The sequence below is a fragment of the Oreochromis aureus genome, linkage group 3 (assembly GCF_013358895.1).
Source record: "Oreochromis aureus strain Israel breed Guangdong linkage group 3, ZZ_aureus, whole genome shotgun sequence".
Classification (NCBI taxonomy): domain Eukaryota; kingdom Metazoa; phylum Chordata; class Actinopteri; order Cichliformes; family Cichlidae; genus Oreochromis; species Oreochromis aureus.
Window position 1 is genome coordinate 39,870,629 of NC_052944.1, and position 16,998 is coordinate 39,887,626.

The 16,998-nt window shown below is 38.6% G+C and overlaps 1 protein-coding gene across 1 annotated transcript; it reads left to right on the forward strand.

Moving 5' to 3' along the window:
* The first annotated feature begins 291 nt into the window (after positions 1-291).
* On the forward strand, positions 292-16,208 carry si:dkey-9k7.3 (circularly permutated Ras protein 1). Its single transcript, XM_031743731.2, has 19 exons — positions 292-698; positions 5,060-5,111; positions 5,332-5,388; positions 7,767-7,898; positions 7,985-8,071; positions 8,153-8,238; positions 8,352-8,549; positions 9,701-9,745; positions 9,840-9,929; positions 10,894-11,045; positions 11,133-11,214; positions 11,338-11,465; positions 13,375-13,459; positions 13,542-13,648; positions 13,810-13,922; positions 14,039-14,150; positions 14,275-14,415; positions 14,794-14,887; positions 15,526-16,208. Exons 1-19 carry the CDS (start codon positions 648-650, stop codon positions 15,667-15,669), a joined length of 1,956 nt encoding a protein of 651 aa, XP_031599591.1. The 5' UTR covers positions 292-647; the 3' UTR covers positions 15,670-16,208.
* Positions 16,209-16,998: the final 790 nt, after the last annotated feature.

Genomic DNA, 16,998 nt, shown 5'->3' on the forward strand with positions numbered 1-16,998 from the left:
CATCCATCCATGCATTCAGCCACCCATGTATCCAACCATGTATGCATCGTTCATCCGTGCATGCATTCATCCATTTATGCATCATCCAGTCTGTTCGTCTATCCGTATGTTGTTATCTTCATATCCAACTCCAGGTCCTGAAGGGAGTTGAAGCAGCTGCTTCTTTTATACATTTTTAATTTTCTACATAAAGGTCGTTTATCTTTCTAGTTCCAGTGTGTAGCATAATACAGATTAAATGTAGTTTAGATTACAGTGCAGTAGGACAGTCCTTATACAATAAAATAACTACAACATATTATGTGTACATATACATATAATGTGTACTTAAACAGCACACACCCACTCCCTGTCCTCTTCCACACAGTGAAAATGAGTGGACATGGTTCAACAACTGCCTCGTGATTCTCACCATCTGTAAAGATTTTTCTCTTTGAGGATTAAAACGTGCAGATAAAGTTTTTTTCTTCTTTTTCTGCTCTTCCTCGCTTCCTTTCAAACTTTGTGTCACACTGTCTATCAAAGAAAAAAACAAAACAAAAAAACCCCAGCTCTGCACCGACTTCCTGACACACACACATGAACAAAGTGTTGCTGTTTAGACTTTGAACACGCCCACACTCTCACACATATTAGGAACGTGCTGCATGAAATGCTTTCAGTTTGAGCAACACCGCTGCACTCAGACCGCTGCAAAGGTAGTTCTTTTCTTCTTGCATTGTGTGTGTTGTATTGTGTGCGTGTATCCATGTTCAAACTGGTGTTACATCTTTTATTTTCAGGCAGGCGTGTATTTTTACTTTAGCTAACTTTGATTAAATGTTTTGGACTAAAGTTTCCAATCATGATATTTACCTGCTTTATCCACTTTTCAAAAGGGATTCTATGGACAAGTACATATAAAGAATTCATTTAGTAACAGATGAGCTTGATTTGTCATTTAGGAAAACAAACACCCACTGGATGCTTTATTGGGTACACCAGTCTATTTACCTTCCTAGTAAATGCACTGGTTCTTATATAGCCCTTTTCTACTCTACCTGAGCACTTGTGCTTCATATAACTTGCCTCATCCACCCTCATCCTGCACCCACATTTTAAAGTGCTTTCTGTTTAGCATTCATAGACTTTAATTTATGGTGAGCAACTTAGTATCTTGCCCAAGGATACTGGGCATGCACATTGTAGTAATAGCATCACATAATTGCTGCAGATTTGCCAACTGAACATCTATGATATGAATCACCTGTCCCACCACATCCCAAAGGTGCTCTATTGTTCTCACATATGGTGACCACTTGAGTACAGTGAACTGTAATGTTCAAGAAACCAGTTTGAGATGATCTGATCTTTGTGACATGGTGTGTTATTCTGCGCCTTACACCTTCAGGAAACTGTTGTTGTGTTTTGGCACTATATAAATAAAATGGAATTGAATTGAAAAATTGAATTCTACTCGAATGGGTACAGTGTGGTCATAAAAAATAAATAAGGCAAGGAATAATACTCATGCAGGCTTTGGTGCCCAAAGTGTGCCCTATGCCAGTACACCACCACCACCAGACTGAACTTTTGATACACTGGATAGATCTGTGCATTCATGTTGTTTACACCAACTTTTGACAACTATCTGAATTTTGCCGCAGAAATCAAGACTCATCAGACCAACATTTTTCCAATGTCTTTTTGTCTGTTTTTGCGATATATAAATAACATTGAATTGAATCTGCTTCAAGGTTCCTTGTACATCCAGAGATGTTCTTCTGCATGCTTTGGTTGTAACGATTGTTTATCTGTTGTCTTCATATCAGCTGGAAGCAATCTGGTCATTCTTCTCTGACCTCTGACATCAACAAAGCATGTTCGCCCAGAGAACTGCTGCTCACTGGCTATTTGCTCTTTCAGATCATTCTATGTGAACTCTAGAGATTGTTGTGCAGTAAAATACCAGCAGATCAGCAGTTTCAGCAATACTCAGACCTAATCATACAACATTCAAAGTCTCTTAAATCACCTTTCTTCCTCATTCAAATGCAGGTGAGCAGGTGTACCAAATAAAACTGGGTGACATGTGTATACCACCAGAGGCCCTTTTTTATGAAAGGTTATGAAGTAGTTCAGCTACCCAACTGATACAAACCTTGAACCTAACCTCCAAAAGCTGCAGAAACTCTGCTGCACATGTTTGATGCATGCTGCTCAACTTGTTTGGTCCCGGTTGCCAAGATCGGCCTATTTATAGAGCAATCTGGAGTGATTTAGAGAGCTGATAACCTCTGAGTATAACCAAGGTTGTGAGGCTTAGGGAAGCAAAAATAAGGAAATGATATCCAGGGCATGCCCAGCTTGCTGTGTACACTGAAAATGCAAACAACCTCCTTACGTAATTTAAATGAAAGCATTTATCTTAATCTGTCGAAGTTTGTGGGATTTTGCTTATCAGTACTTTTTGCCTTCATACCGAGCAGCACAGAGGTGCCAACTTTTTTCTTTTGTATTTTATTTGCTGTGTGTGTGTCACAGGAATAGAGAAAACACTGTGTCACTCACTATGCATTCTTAACTTTCTGACTCAGGAGTACTTGTAAAACAAAGCTTGTATAAAGTGAAGCAAAGGGTCAAAGCTTTTACTTTGGTGAGTTAAATTAAGTAGTTGCTACTTAACTATAGCATGCTCAAAAATAACTCGACCCAAGAGGGTCGAGTTATATGAGTTTGCAAAAGTAGAGCTAACGTTGCGGTTCAGCCCGCTGTTGTTTCAAAATGGCTTTCAGCTCAAACTCAGTATGTTTCTAATCCAAATGCCGTCAGGAACAAAACACTCCAGATATTTTCAGGGTTTTTTCCTACAATCTCAAAAAAAATAAATCTCTGTGACGGTGAGAAATGTTTTTGGAGTAATTGAAAGCAAACTTTGTCTAGTTCATTTTAGACTTAAGTGAGAATCTTTTTTTGGATAGTCTGACATTTTAAGAAATAATTTTTTATCTTGCTGCAAATTAGATAAGAAGAGATTGTGCCCTGTCTACGGTTTCAGCCGCGACAGGTTTACTTTATTTATTTATATATTTTCTGCTACGATTTTGCAGTTATGAAGTGTTAGCGCTAGCCTTGGTGAGCTGAATTTATTCACTTATCTCCCAGTTCATTTCTGAACGGGCTGATTTACACCATTTTCAGTCATTCCACTAATCTGAAAAGGCCGGCCAATACTTATGGCATAATTTATATGAATCTCTCTTTTTTTTAAGGCTTTTTGTTGACATTTTTCAAAGTCACGAGGGCCTGATCTTAGCTTTGATCATCAGTGTGTATGCTAAACACCCCTACCAAACCACATTTTTTAAGAGCAAATCATGCTCTTAAAATGATATGTAAGCTTACCTTCAGTTTTTTTGATCATCATGAACGGTAAGCTCGCCATGACATAGTAAAAATGGTTTCGTTTTAGGGTTTTTGTGAGTGCCTCTGCCCTTAAAATGTCACGGTTAAAGTTCAATCTGAAAAAAAGCTATAAAGCAGCTTTCATTTATGCAGATATTTTCTACTCTAAGGGGACAGACATCATGCTTTGATGAGGATTTTTTTTCCTCGTCATCAGTGCAGGCGGCTGTTGTCTTGAAAAACTGAACGTCTGCTTCGTGAATAAATTTGGAGGAAACATGGCGCAAAACACCTCGCTAAATAGAGCTATGAAAATATGACGAACACAGAAAAATAGGAACATTTAAAATTTCTACTCTTCGTGTGCTGAGATTAGACACAACAGCAGTCTGACTAGCAGCTGCTTTACACTAAAAAACGTTTTTGCCTTTAAGTCTTTAAAAAGTTTCCTTTTTAAACTTTTCCAAAAAGGGTTTTGAAAATACACTGACTGATGTCTTTGTATTCATTTTCTGGGTGTAACATGGGGTCCACAATCTAAGGATCATGAACTTAATGATAAAAAATAGAAATCCGGCACATTTTCATTTTAAAACAAAAAAGAAGGAAATGTTCTCAAAAATTTGTCTGAAAACATAAATTATCATATTTTTCTGACCAAACACTCTGAGCATCCACAGAGTAATTCTTAGTTTTTCCTTTTTCCTTTAGTTAAGGTCAGCGTAGAAGAAATAAAAACACCACTGGTAGCTAAAGTACACGTCACAAAACCCCACATTTCTCAAGGCAAGGCATCGTGTTAATCAGCAGCAGGATAGTGCAGTCATATCAGGACAGGGCGGTGCAGCGGTTTGGCTGTCGGCTCACAGGAAGCCTTTCTGTGTGGAGCTTGTGTGGAGCTTGCATGTTCTCTATGTGCCTACGTGGGTTTCCTTCAGGTACTCCTTCCTCCTCCCACAGTCCAAACACCTACATGTTAGCTGAATTTGTGAGTTTTTTGCTTTGAAATAAATGTACAGGTTTGTATTTGCGAGGTTGTGAGATCATTAGAGCAATGGGTTCACCCGGTTGCTGGTTGTTTGGGGGTTGTGGTTGGAGGCTTGAAATTATGGTTTGACCCCTTTAACACTCGATAGCCTGTAACCTGCGCTGTGACTGCCACCATGCTCTGATGAAAAAAAAAAAAACTAAATCTGGTTAATAATTTAACAGTAAATCTCTTAGAACTTTAAACCCTGTCACTTCCTTGATGTTGACCTCGTTGCCATGGGCTCTGTGCTCTTGCTTCAACGCCTGCAGCCATACTTCAACCAAACAAACCAAACCTGAAGAAAAATGCAACTTTTATTCCTTCTTCAAATTCAAGAAGCCATTACTTCTCATGTTTTCTTATTGCTTCCCTGTTCTTATAACAGGAAGTGTTTTCTTTGATGGTTTTACTCAGGCACCTGTTAACAAGAAAAATAACCAAACCAAAGGAACAGCTGCTGTGGTGACAATGCACTGACAATGCCAGGAAGCTCGTCTACCATAATCATGTAGCTGATATGTCAGCTTTTCTCGCTTTCTTTGTCCCCATTATCTGATTCATTTGTCTCTTAAAGATAAAAACCCGAAGAGTTTGTGGTTCTTTTAAATGGTGTCACAATTAATTTTGCGCGCCTGTGTGTTGCAGATGGAGTTTGCCTGCAGCCATGTTGTTTGCAACTGGAGTCCAGATGGACCAGGTGAGTTTCTTAAAGTGTATCTTCCCCAATGTGACAAATAATGCTCACACTTGCTATAGTTAGAACATTTCAAATACATTAAGCAGGTAAAATGTTGACATCTTTGACCCCGAGCTGCAGAACAGTCTGCGTCTGTTTGCACTAAGTGCCACCAAAATGGAAGAGAGCGTGCATAACTGCTTACACCTTTTTTAACGAAGGGTTTTTCCTCCGACTACAGGCGTTTTTCCTATGGGGCCCGAGTATGACAACATAGTGCCAGTAAAACGACAAGCAGGTAATTTTCTCACTCATGCACTTGCAAAAAATGTGCACAAGCATGCAGCTCTCATGACGCTGATGGTGATGAACCGTTGCTTTTTTCTGGCCAGAGCGTCGATTAAATTCTCAAGAGTATTGCAGTGAAATAACAGGAAAGCATATTAAGTAGTAATGTGTGTGTGTGCGTGTGTGTGTGTGGGCATGCTTGCAAATGCAAGAGACACAAAGAGACGAACTGTGTAGGAGATGTAAAGATAGAGGTTCAACGAGGGAAAGTCCACACAGAGAAAAAGATGTCAGATAGCTCTAATTACAAAGATGTTAGAAGAGTGTGACAGTTAATGCTGATAAAACTAAAAAATCAGTCCAAATCAGTCTGGCTCCACCCCCATCGCCAGTAAAATTGCATTTCTCACCAACACAAATCAATTTCAGTGAAATTAATATAAGAAATAAAGTAAATATTCCACATATCAAGTATTAACACAGATCATTAAAAAAATATAGAAAAAATATAGATAGATGTAAATGGTTGGATAAGCACAACAGAATGGATGGATGGTGACAGATGGCCTGTAGAATTTTTCCTGAGTTCCTCAGGCCTTAAAATGTTGCTGGTTAAAGTTCAATCAGAGAAATCTGACAAAAAGACAGCATTTATTATAAAACAGCTTTCGTATTTGCAGATAGATGGATGGATGGATGGATATTAAGTCTCACAGTGAATGCTTTTCTGACTTTTTGGCATTGATGTCACATGACTGTCAATGGTTCAGATCGTTTTGCAACGGTTTATGTGGTTGAGGAAAGCTGCAGTCAGCTGAGATGGATGCAGTCACTTGGATCAGTGACGAAATGTTGAGGCGAACAGAATAAACTTTCTGGGATTTCCTTGTCTGGATTATTGAGCATGCATTAAGACATTATTACTTTGGATTGTTTTCAGACTCCATGTTTCATTACTTTTAGGATTAATTCAGATTTCACTCTCAGTTTAGTTTCACTTTAGCTTAGTCTTTGGTTAGGTAAGGGAACCAAAACTAAATGATTCGATTTGGGAAAAGGTCACCTCTACTTCACCAGACTGAAAATCAGCAGCATGAAGTTTGAACTTTTTGGTTCAAATTTACATCAATAGGTATGGATAAGGTACAACACTGAGTGCTGCTTGTCTTGTGTTTCTATGGTGTATTGACAGACGTGCTTTTTGTGCTGGGGTGTTTTTTCTGTTCTCAAACTGTTCTCCCAGTAGGAGCTCAGTCTCAGTAGAGGTTTTTTTTCTCTTCCTCTCACCTCATGTTATGTATTTTCGGTGTTTTTTCCTACCTACCTCTCTGACATGTCTTCCCAATGTGATGTTTGTGTAAAGTTTGGTCAGAAGGTTCCTTTGTAAGTGTGCATGCGCCATTAGTGTGCTGCCTGCTGTAACCTATAATTTCCTTTGGGATTAATAAAGTATTTCTGATTCTGATTTAAAATCTGTAAGACAGGGTGGAGGCTCTGTCATGGTTTGTGGCTGTATATCAACCAGAGGTGTTAAGCTCATTTTCATGCAGAAAAAATGAAGCCACTGCACGTCAGATGCTATCCAGAATGTACTGCATTTGCATCTTGACAGACAAAAGAGCAAAAGTGAGCCAACGTCCAATGTTCTTCAAGAAGACTAGGGAACTATTCCAGAAGAAATGACAAGAAAGCTTTCCTCAGAGAGTTCAGACTGTGTTGAAGAATAAAGGTGGCCACACAAAATAGAGACTTTCAAGCTTGTTGTACAAGCTTGAAAGTCTCTTTGCACAAACCCTGTTTTTGCCTTACATCAACAGGAATAAATCATGGCTTCTGTTTCTGTTTTTTCAATTAAAGATAAAGGAAATGGTACTGAAATTAGTACGATTACTGTCAGCTGATTAAAAAGCTCCTGGGTTTCTTAAAAAGGCCTGACATTCAAGCTAATATATGCTGACAGTTAGTATACAAGAAATAAACAATACAGATTAGAAATGTGATAACTAAATTAAAAGGCAAGTGTGACCACCTGACGAATCTAATGTTTTTTTGTTTGTTTGCTTGTTTTTTAAGGAGAGTGAATTTTAAATTTACAAATCAAAATATAAAGAGACAAAATCAGCTTTTAATTTTCACAATCTCAGATCAGCTGTAGCCATTTCCTTTAGGTCCATGGATTGGTGGAAATTGTTTTATTCTGATAGACTTGTAATGTTTTAAGAGTAGGTTTAAAAGAAAATTGTAAAAGGAACTCACATATGCAGATCAGATAATGACTGCAGTGAGGTAATAAAGCCATAGCCTGGACTCTGCATGTCCTAGAGAACGTGTCACTTCATACGATTCGCTTTTGTAGGCTATTTATTCATTGTGTCCTTGTTTCTACAGATGAGGTTCCTCCACCACTGCCCCCTCGTCGACTGAGGAAACCTCGGCCTACCTCTCTTCCTCTTTACAACAGTCCCTCCTTCGAGCCTCAGTCTGCTCCGAACTCCCTCCCTCCTCCAGTTCCTCCCAGACGTGAGTTTGATTTGCCTGTCTTTCCTTGTGTTTTATAGTTGATATTTAATCTTTCTCTCTCTCATTTCTTTTTCGTGTTTCATCAGTTGACAAGCTGGAAGGAGTAACCAGGTTGAAGGCCAACGTCAACGTTGTCTCACTCAGTGTTGGAAAACTGGTTGACATCAGTCAAGGTCAGGGGGCACACACATGCAGACACTTCCTTCCAAGTTTTTTTGGCTTTTATTAATCTCTTTTCTTTCTTTGCTTATCAGACTCAGGCATGGAGACTTTCCAAAGGCCAGTGATTTGTGGGAAATGTAGTGCTGCTTTGTCATGTCTCAGTTCGTTACAGAAGAACGTGAGTGGTAATTTAATTCCTGCATTTTTTATTCTTAACCAATTGATTAACTGGTTGCCACTGGACAAAGGTAGTTGAAAGAAACAAAAGCAAATCCTCTTCTTCTTGTGCAGGTTTGGCGATGTGAGTTCTGCGGATATGAAAACAGCGTAGATGAAAGTTTAGCTGCTTTGTGCATTGGCCAGCGAGCTGGTGTGCGCAGTGATGACCTTTACCTGCCCAGACAGAGTGAAGACGACTATCAGAACTTGGAGGACACGCTAGTTGTTTTTTGCGTGGACACTTCTGGCAGCATGAGCGTTACTACAGAGGTGTGTGGATTGCATTATTCAAACACGCTGCGGGTAAAATTCCTGAACTCATTGTTTATCAAAAGATGGAGGCTACACTTGTAGTTGCAAAAAGAGTTCTTGCATAAAAGTCTTAAATACACCCATGATTCAAAAGCTTGTAGGATTGCCTTGAGCCTTGAAGTAAATGCATTTCTGTATGATTTTATCTGTTTTCAAGTCCTCGTGGAAGAATCTTCTTCCACTCTCATGTAAGAGTGTTGCTTTAGTTGATTGAGTTTTGCAGGCGTCCATTTATGGACAGCTCTCTTAAGGTCCTGCCACAGAACAGGATGTGCCACAGCGTTTCAATGAGTTTGAGGCCTGGACTCTGTATTGGATCATCTGGATTCTTTTCTTTTTTAGACATTCAGTTGTAGATTTTGTGTGTTCTTGTCCTGTTGTATGGTATAATTTGGACCAAGCTTTGGCTGTCGGACAGATGGCCTTACGTTTGATTCTAAAATAAAGAATGGTATGCAGAGGAGTTGTTGGTCGACTCAATGACTACAAGGTGCCCAGGTCCTGTAGCTGCAAAACAAGCCCAAATTATAGGCGTTTGATGATGATATGCTATGTTTGGGTTTAGCTTTACATTGTGGCCAAACTTCCCACTTTGATATCGTCTGTGCAGTCTTGTCTCTGTCAAGTCTTGTGTTTTGTTCAGATGCAACTTTTTTTTTTTTAGAGAGAGAGAGAAAAGGATTTCTTCTGGCAATCCTTCCAAACAAGCCATACTTGTTCAGTCTTTTTCTAATGGCGCTGTCATGAGTTTTAACATTTAACATGCTAACTCAGTCTGAGATGCACCTCTCGAGTTTCTTGCAGTTTCTGTAAGCATTGCACAATCTGTTCTTTGAGTGAACATACTAGGACATCCACTCTTAAAAAGATTGTGGCATTGTGGTAGCATATAGCTAAATACTAAAATGTCTGCTGTCATCGAGGTGCTTACACTCACTTGTTATCAGTTAAACAAGTGTAATTAATTAGCAGCACCTGGCTGTAGTAGCAGTAAAGAGACATTCAGTTTTCCACAGTTGAAACCTCTTTTCCACATGACTGTAGGTTCATTGAATCACAATAAAACTCCATTTGAAATGTTCAGTCTTATCATCTTTGCTCTGCTTTAGGTTCCATCAAGCAATGGCTCTGTAACATACGTATCCAGACTAGAGGTGAGAGGATAATTTGTTGTGGTTTGATTGGCTGGGCTGCATAAACATAATAATTTTGTTTAAAAGTTTGTGCTGTTTTGGTATGTCTTCACAGGGTATGCAGGACGCCCTCTACAGGGCACTATTCACCATAAAGCAACGGTCCCCTCATCGGAGGGTGGCTCTGGTGACATTTAACGATGAGGTAGGAGATGTAGCAGGAGTACTAGTAGTATTAATTATAACACTGATTCTTGTATGCTGCTTTTTTGCATCTTTCTTTTTTGTGAACATTTAAATACAAATATAAGTGTTATCCTATCCAACTAACACGTAGTAAAAGATTGTAAAAGATGTTTAGTATTCATTATGTCTTTGGACTCCAGAAATCGCAACAATCACAATGAGAACAAATCATTATGGTTGATTCAGACTGAACCTGGGGTCCTTATCAGGAGTGGGGATGCTAAAGCTTTAGGTATTTTGCTGTCTATATTGCTACCTTAAAACAACAACAACAACAAAAACTAAATTTACTTTTTTTACCTTTTACTCTACTGTTACATATTTTTTTTACTTTCATGCGATCTTTCTCATCTTTTGAGTAGAATACAATAGAAAAGCCCTTTATTGTCTTTCCTATAGTTTTGTCTTTTGGTGGCCAATTTTAATCTATATGAATATATGATCGTGTCACTCAAGATACAATGAATATGTAATTACATTGCTCTATATTGCTATAACTAAGTACATTGTTCCAGTTTTACCTCAATGTTGTAAAATAGAAAAATCAGTGGAGCAGATCATAAGATATCCTTGTTAATAAAACCAGACTTATAAAGTCCATTGAATCCCTTATTTATCACTAAATGAGAGAATTTTAAATGTTTTCCTGTTTTTGTCCCCTTTGGACATTGCGTAATTGACAGTTATGTAGCCTGCCCCACAAAAACAAGAGAGGACTTCCTGTTTACCATGATGAACTGTCATGCTCTGTAGAAGATGGCTCTTTAGCAGATGGAAGGGAGAAGCAATCTGCCCTCATCTGCCAGGGAATTTGTTTTTTTGTCAAGATTTGAATTAAATGTTGAAGACATTAAATGAAGAAGACCTTATAAATCTCCTGCCCCACCCTGGAGTACTCTAACTACATTCTCCTGGTTTCACAGGTTGTAATATATGGTGATGGTACTAGTGCTCCTATCACACTCAGGGATTGGGCGCTAGTTGACTACGACCATATATGGGAAAAGGGTGTGACTTACCACATCCCACACTGTATCGCTGAGACCTACAACCACCTAATACAGAGGGTCAAAGAGTAAGTGTTAGAAGTGTTTTAGAAACATGGAAGAATGCTCTGTACAGTCTGAAACACTCTTTGTTTTCTCCACATCTCTGACTCTAGACTCAGGGAACATGGAGCCACGTGTCTCGGTCCCGCAGCGTTAGCCTCCGTTGCTATGGCTTCAAGGTACCCCGGGTCAAAGGTGAGTAAATGTGAAAGTCTCTAAATGAGTGGTCAGATATTTTACTACGGTGTGATTGGGATGACTGAGCGCTGTGACTGTCACCACTATTAACAAGAACCTTGCGACTGTTGTGATTTACAGGTCATTTTATGTACTGATGGCAAAGCTAACATCGGACTGGGAGAGATGGAGCAAGCTCCCTCTCTGACTCCTTCTGCCTTTACTCCATATTTCTATACTCAGCTGGCTCTAGATGCGGTACAGAAGGGGTAAGGACTCACATGCATGCACAAAGTTCTTAAACATTTGTCAATGTTTAATAGCGTTAACCATGTCTCTGGTGAACAATCATTTACCTGCCACACAAGAGTCTGCCTCAAAGTCAGACAGGGACCACCTCTGCTCCTAAACACTGCAGCTGATAAGAATAGTCCTGTTTTGCTTTGCAGATTTAAGTGTAAACTTCATCCTGTCCTCTTCGAGTATTGAAATTGTGTGGTATTTAGAGATATTCCCGTCAAATCTTTTACTTTTTTCTGTTTACAAAGTATATTTGTTTTCATTTTAATTACACAGTCCCGATCAAAAGTTTATGAACACTTGAAAAATGGCAAAAAAATCATATTTTGCATGGTTGGATCTTAACAAGGTTCCTGACAGAACGGATTCAAGCGCAGACTGTGTAATTAAAACAAAAGATTGTTATTTTCAACACCAGCTGTTCATAAGTTTAAGACCACATGCCTTTAAAAGGCCAAATTTGTGCAAAAATGTGGATTCATTGTCATTTTCTGTCAGATAGTCACACTGTCATTACGTTCTGATGGCAAAGGCAAAAAACTTTCCCTTTTTGAACGTGGTCGGGTTGTTGAACTGCATAAGCAGGTCTCTCGCAGCACGCCATCGCTGCTGAGGTGGGATGCAGTAAGAAAGTCATTTGGAATTTCTTAAATGATCCTGAGGGTTATGGAACAAAAAAGTCAAGTGGAAGACCCCCAAAAATTTCACCAGCACTGAGCCGGAGGATCCAATTGGCTGTCCGTCAAGACACTGGACAATCCCCGAACCAAATTAAGGCCGTTACTGGTGCCAACTGCAGCCCCCTAACCATCAGACGGCATCTGAGACTGAAGGGCTTCAAAAACAAAAAACGTCTTCAATGGTACGCCACAGAACTGACCATTTGGACTTTGCAAGAGAGAACATAGGACATTGAAAGGTGGAATAAAGTTTTATTTTCTGATGAGAAAAAAATTTAACCTGATGGTCCTTATGGTTTCCAACATTACTGGCATGACAAGTAGATCCAACCTTAGATGTTTTCTATGCGTCACAGTGGAGGGGACACCATAATGGTCGGGGGTGATTTTTCCTTCAGTTTAACAATAGAGCTTCAGGGGGTGCAGAGGCATCAAACGGCCACTGGTGGCCACTGGCCACTGATTTCTGTTTTGGGGGCGATTACAGGGGTTTTTTTGGTGGTGTGGTCCTAAACTTTTGATCAGCTGTAAAACAGCCCTTTTCAGTTTAAGCATTGTTTTCAATAAATTATGCATGCTCAAAAAAACTGAAAATCTCACTCCCATTTCTTCTTGTTGCATGTTGAAGCTCTACTTGGAACCTTGTTAAGATCCAGCCATGCAAAATATGATTTTTCAAGTGTTCTTAAACTTTTGATCGGGATTGTATAAATAAAATTAAACTGTCAGTCAAAATAAAACAGTGGAAAAAAAAGAAAATAAAGATATGCTTGTGAGCGAGAGGTTCACAATGACCAGAACCTGGAACAGAACAAAGACGTCACCATCTGGTGAAGTTTAAGAGCCTTTACTCCAGTCCAAATCAGTTGACTTGTAGCTTATCAGCACAAAAAAAGTCACTTTGTTGGGATAAACAAAGTAAAAACTGGAAACATATGCTTTGTTCTGGAGTAGAAATGGAGAATTTACTACTAAGACTTGGTTCATTTTACAGCTACATGCTACAGTTTGTACACTCTTTTGTATACCTTTGCACATGCGAGGTACTCTACAGCATTTCAGAATTCAGACTCACCTGGCTACAGCAGGGTGTCTAGCTCAAACCTTTGAACTTTTCACATCTGCATGAACCATGCACATCAGCCACAAAAACTGTCTAATTCTGTGAAAAAACACATCTCTTTCTTTCCTTTTTCAGAGTCATAATATCAGTAATGACTTTTGAAGGGACAGACTGTCGCCTGGCTGATATCGGTAAACTGGCAGATGCTACGGGAGGAAGGGTGAGATAAACACAAATCCATTCACACAAGCAAACACAAAGAAGAACATATTGCTGTAACTCTTGCTCCTTGGCTTGCACAGGTAAATATTGTCAGCATTGGCACGGTAGCAAGAGAGATTCAATCGGTCTCCGAAGATAACGTCCTAGCTACAGGAGTCAAAGCAACCCTGCTCGCTTCTGATGGAGTGTGAGTGGCAACGTAAAAACACTGCCACATAAACATTTTACATACTCGTTTGTATGTTAGTCTAATAACAATAATAATATAGAGTGGTGCAGTGGTATCCAAAATATTAATTTCCTTTGTTTCCTTCTTTTATTTTCACCCTTTTCTCTCTTTCACTGTAGGTATTTTCCATATGAGGATGAAAACAATCACAAACTGGTAAGAGAGATTGGGAATGTCACCAAAGGTCTGGAAATCACCTTCCAGTTTGCTGTAAAACCTGATTTTATGGAAGGTAGGTCAACTCTGCTGTATTATTACTGCTTAAAAATGATTTGTAGTGCAGAAAGCAGTTAATAGAATCAACCAAAGTCTTATCTAATTTGTTATATATTGGTCTGTATTCACCAGTTTTTCTCCAGAAAGGAACGCTTCCATTCCAACTGCAGCTCAGCTTCAAGACCAGAGACCAACACAGAATCACTCGCATCATCACTGAACAGCGACCAGCAACTACCTGCAGGTAAAAAGCTGGAGCTGGGTGTTAAATACTTTTAGAATGATTAACTTAAATGTGTTCAAGTTAATCATAAAAGATATTTATATTTATATATTTAATTTCATCTTCTTTATCTGTCTGTCTGAAGTCGGATTTTTGCAGGCAGACTTAACATGGCAGTGCTCGATGTTCACTGCGCACAGCTCTGTGCCAGTTTAACCATGGAGGGTAAAGTGCAGGAGGCACAAAAGCAGCTGAAAGCACAGCAAGACCTGCTCCAACAAGTCAGGTATGAGTCTTGTAGAGGATACATGGAGAAAAAGGTAATAATGAATGCACATATGAGAGATTCAGTAGCCGGCTATTAAGGCACTGATAATGTATGCTGCTATTGTTGTGATGAATCATGTAAAAAGTCAATTTGGTGAATTTGGTCTTTGTACACACACACACACACACACACTATAATTTACATTACATTGAATGGGGGGATCTAGACCCATCAGTTCACCTTTACTGTGGGGTCACTGAGCCACCACCTGATCATTTTACATTAACGGTTGAAGTGAGTAGAAGAAAATGGAATGGTTTTAAGGAGTTAGAGTTCAAGTGTGTGTGTGACTTTACTGTGTTGTTGGCAGTAATAGTGCCTCTTTCTATACTACAGTAGGTGGAGGCCAATCCAAAAGGAAGAGAGTATATATGGTAACTGGATGGAAACCATGACGACAATTTGTGAGGACATTACCACGGAATCCCAGGTATTCATACACTTTTTTAATGAAGACAATTAGAAAAAATATCACACAGTGAATTTTATCATTATATAAACTTTTTGTTTATGTAACATGAACATTTTGGAAGTATTCATTTTTATTTTATTTTTACATGTGTCAGATGTTGTGTTTGTCTGTGACTCAGCAGGCAAAGATTTGGAAAATTATACTTAAATGCAACTGCCAATGAAACAGCACAAGAAATCATAAAACATTAATCAGATGTTGTGCACTTGTCATCTTTCTTTCTTTATTTGTTTTTTATCTGCACATACATTGCAACACATCAACAACAAAGTTAATACCACTTCTAACTTCTAACAGCCGTAATTATGAAAATATAGCCCCAACCCTATAAATTTTAACTTGAGTAAATACTAAATTTATAGTGAGAATGTGCTTATTTAACTCCATCACATCCCCAGCACCTTTCAAGCAACCACACTGAATAAAGTTTTTATAGCCACTTTTTGAACCTCTCCATAAGACCAAAATTTTGTAATTAGTGCAAGAGTACAAGAGCCACAGGAACAAGAGATTATATTTTGTTTATTGGTCTGTTTATGAGTCGGTAAAAACTAGATTTTCACAGATTATCAATTTTTTTTTTACATCTATTACAGCTGACTCTTTCTGATGAAGCAGCTAAGGTGGTGTACCAGATGAAGAGAGCCAGCAGTGTCAGAAACAACAACAACAGCAGCAACACAGTTAATGTCCAAAAGAAGACCACAAAGAAGAAAAAGGCTGTCATGGAGGCTGTGTAAATTAAAAGACAAAACAAAACTGTTTATTAAGCAATTTTACAGCAGTGAGAGAACTATAGTTTCTTTTTATTTAAAAAGCCCAGAGTATAGACAGGCAAATGTGGACATCATTTAAAGAGCCGTATATGACTAAAAATCTTCTGTGTCTGAGATGCTATTGTACAATAGATTCAAAAAGAGCTCCTACCCCTTTGCTTTTTCCACGCCTAATTATTGAGCTGTAAACGGATACATTTTTTCAACATTGATCTATTCTAGAAAAACTGTACGAGGAGAAGGAGTTTTATCACATTTTTAAATGCAAAATCTCATAAACGGAAGAATTTAGACTGGTTGTAACTGACTTCGTAGAAGCTGTTACAATTATAGTTTGCTTTGTATTGTAATTGTATTTCTTAATACTCTACAACAGAGATGGGAAGTAACGAGTAAAGTAAGGGATTAATATTGCAAAAAAGGTCATCAGATTACTGTTACTTTGCCATAAGCACGCTGCGTTACTGCGTTACTCTCGCATTACATTTGCGAGAGTGTCTCATGACAATGACATAAGCGAGTGCGACGTTCATGGCAACTGTGAGCAGATCAACAATGGATAATATATCGAGTGCAGGAGAGAGTATGAGCGTGCAGCATTTAAAGTGTGGAAGTACTGACCTTACTTTGAGTTGGATTCCGTAAAAAGTGACAAAACCATCAGCGTCCGTTGTTCACTGCGTGGGAAGAAAACTTCTTTTTACAGGGAAAACCCCCCTAAACTTAGGAGCAAGCACCGAGTACGCTACCACGGAATGTGAAATTCAAAGAGAAACTCCCGGATCCTTCCTCTGACATGACCGCTGCGGCACACCTGCACCAGGGCAAACATCCGCCTGCTAAACAGGTGAAAATAGAGCAACAGGACCGCTAGTCTTTGATTTTATTTATTTTCTGCTGTGTTTCACTTGCATTTATTTGAAAGAGTGAGTGTAAACACAAAAAACTATTTTATTTTATGTGCTGGAATGTGCAGAAAATAGGTTTAAATGTTAAACAAATTTCTTTAAGTCAGAGAATGTTGCATATAATTACATTTTTGCTTAATGGATTACGTTAAAATATTAAAACTAATAAAACTAGTTTTAAAAAGAGACTTTTCCATTTGATTACATTTTATATGATGTGTTATGCATAAAAAGTAGAATTGGGCTGAAAGATCTACTGCTCTACTACCTATACAGGTTGTAAATCATGTTTTTAAAAAGTAACTAAGTAACTAATTACTTTTGAAAATAAGTCATCAGTCAAATAATGGGATTACTTTTGGGGGCAGTAATCAGTAATTAGTTA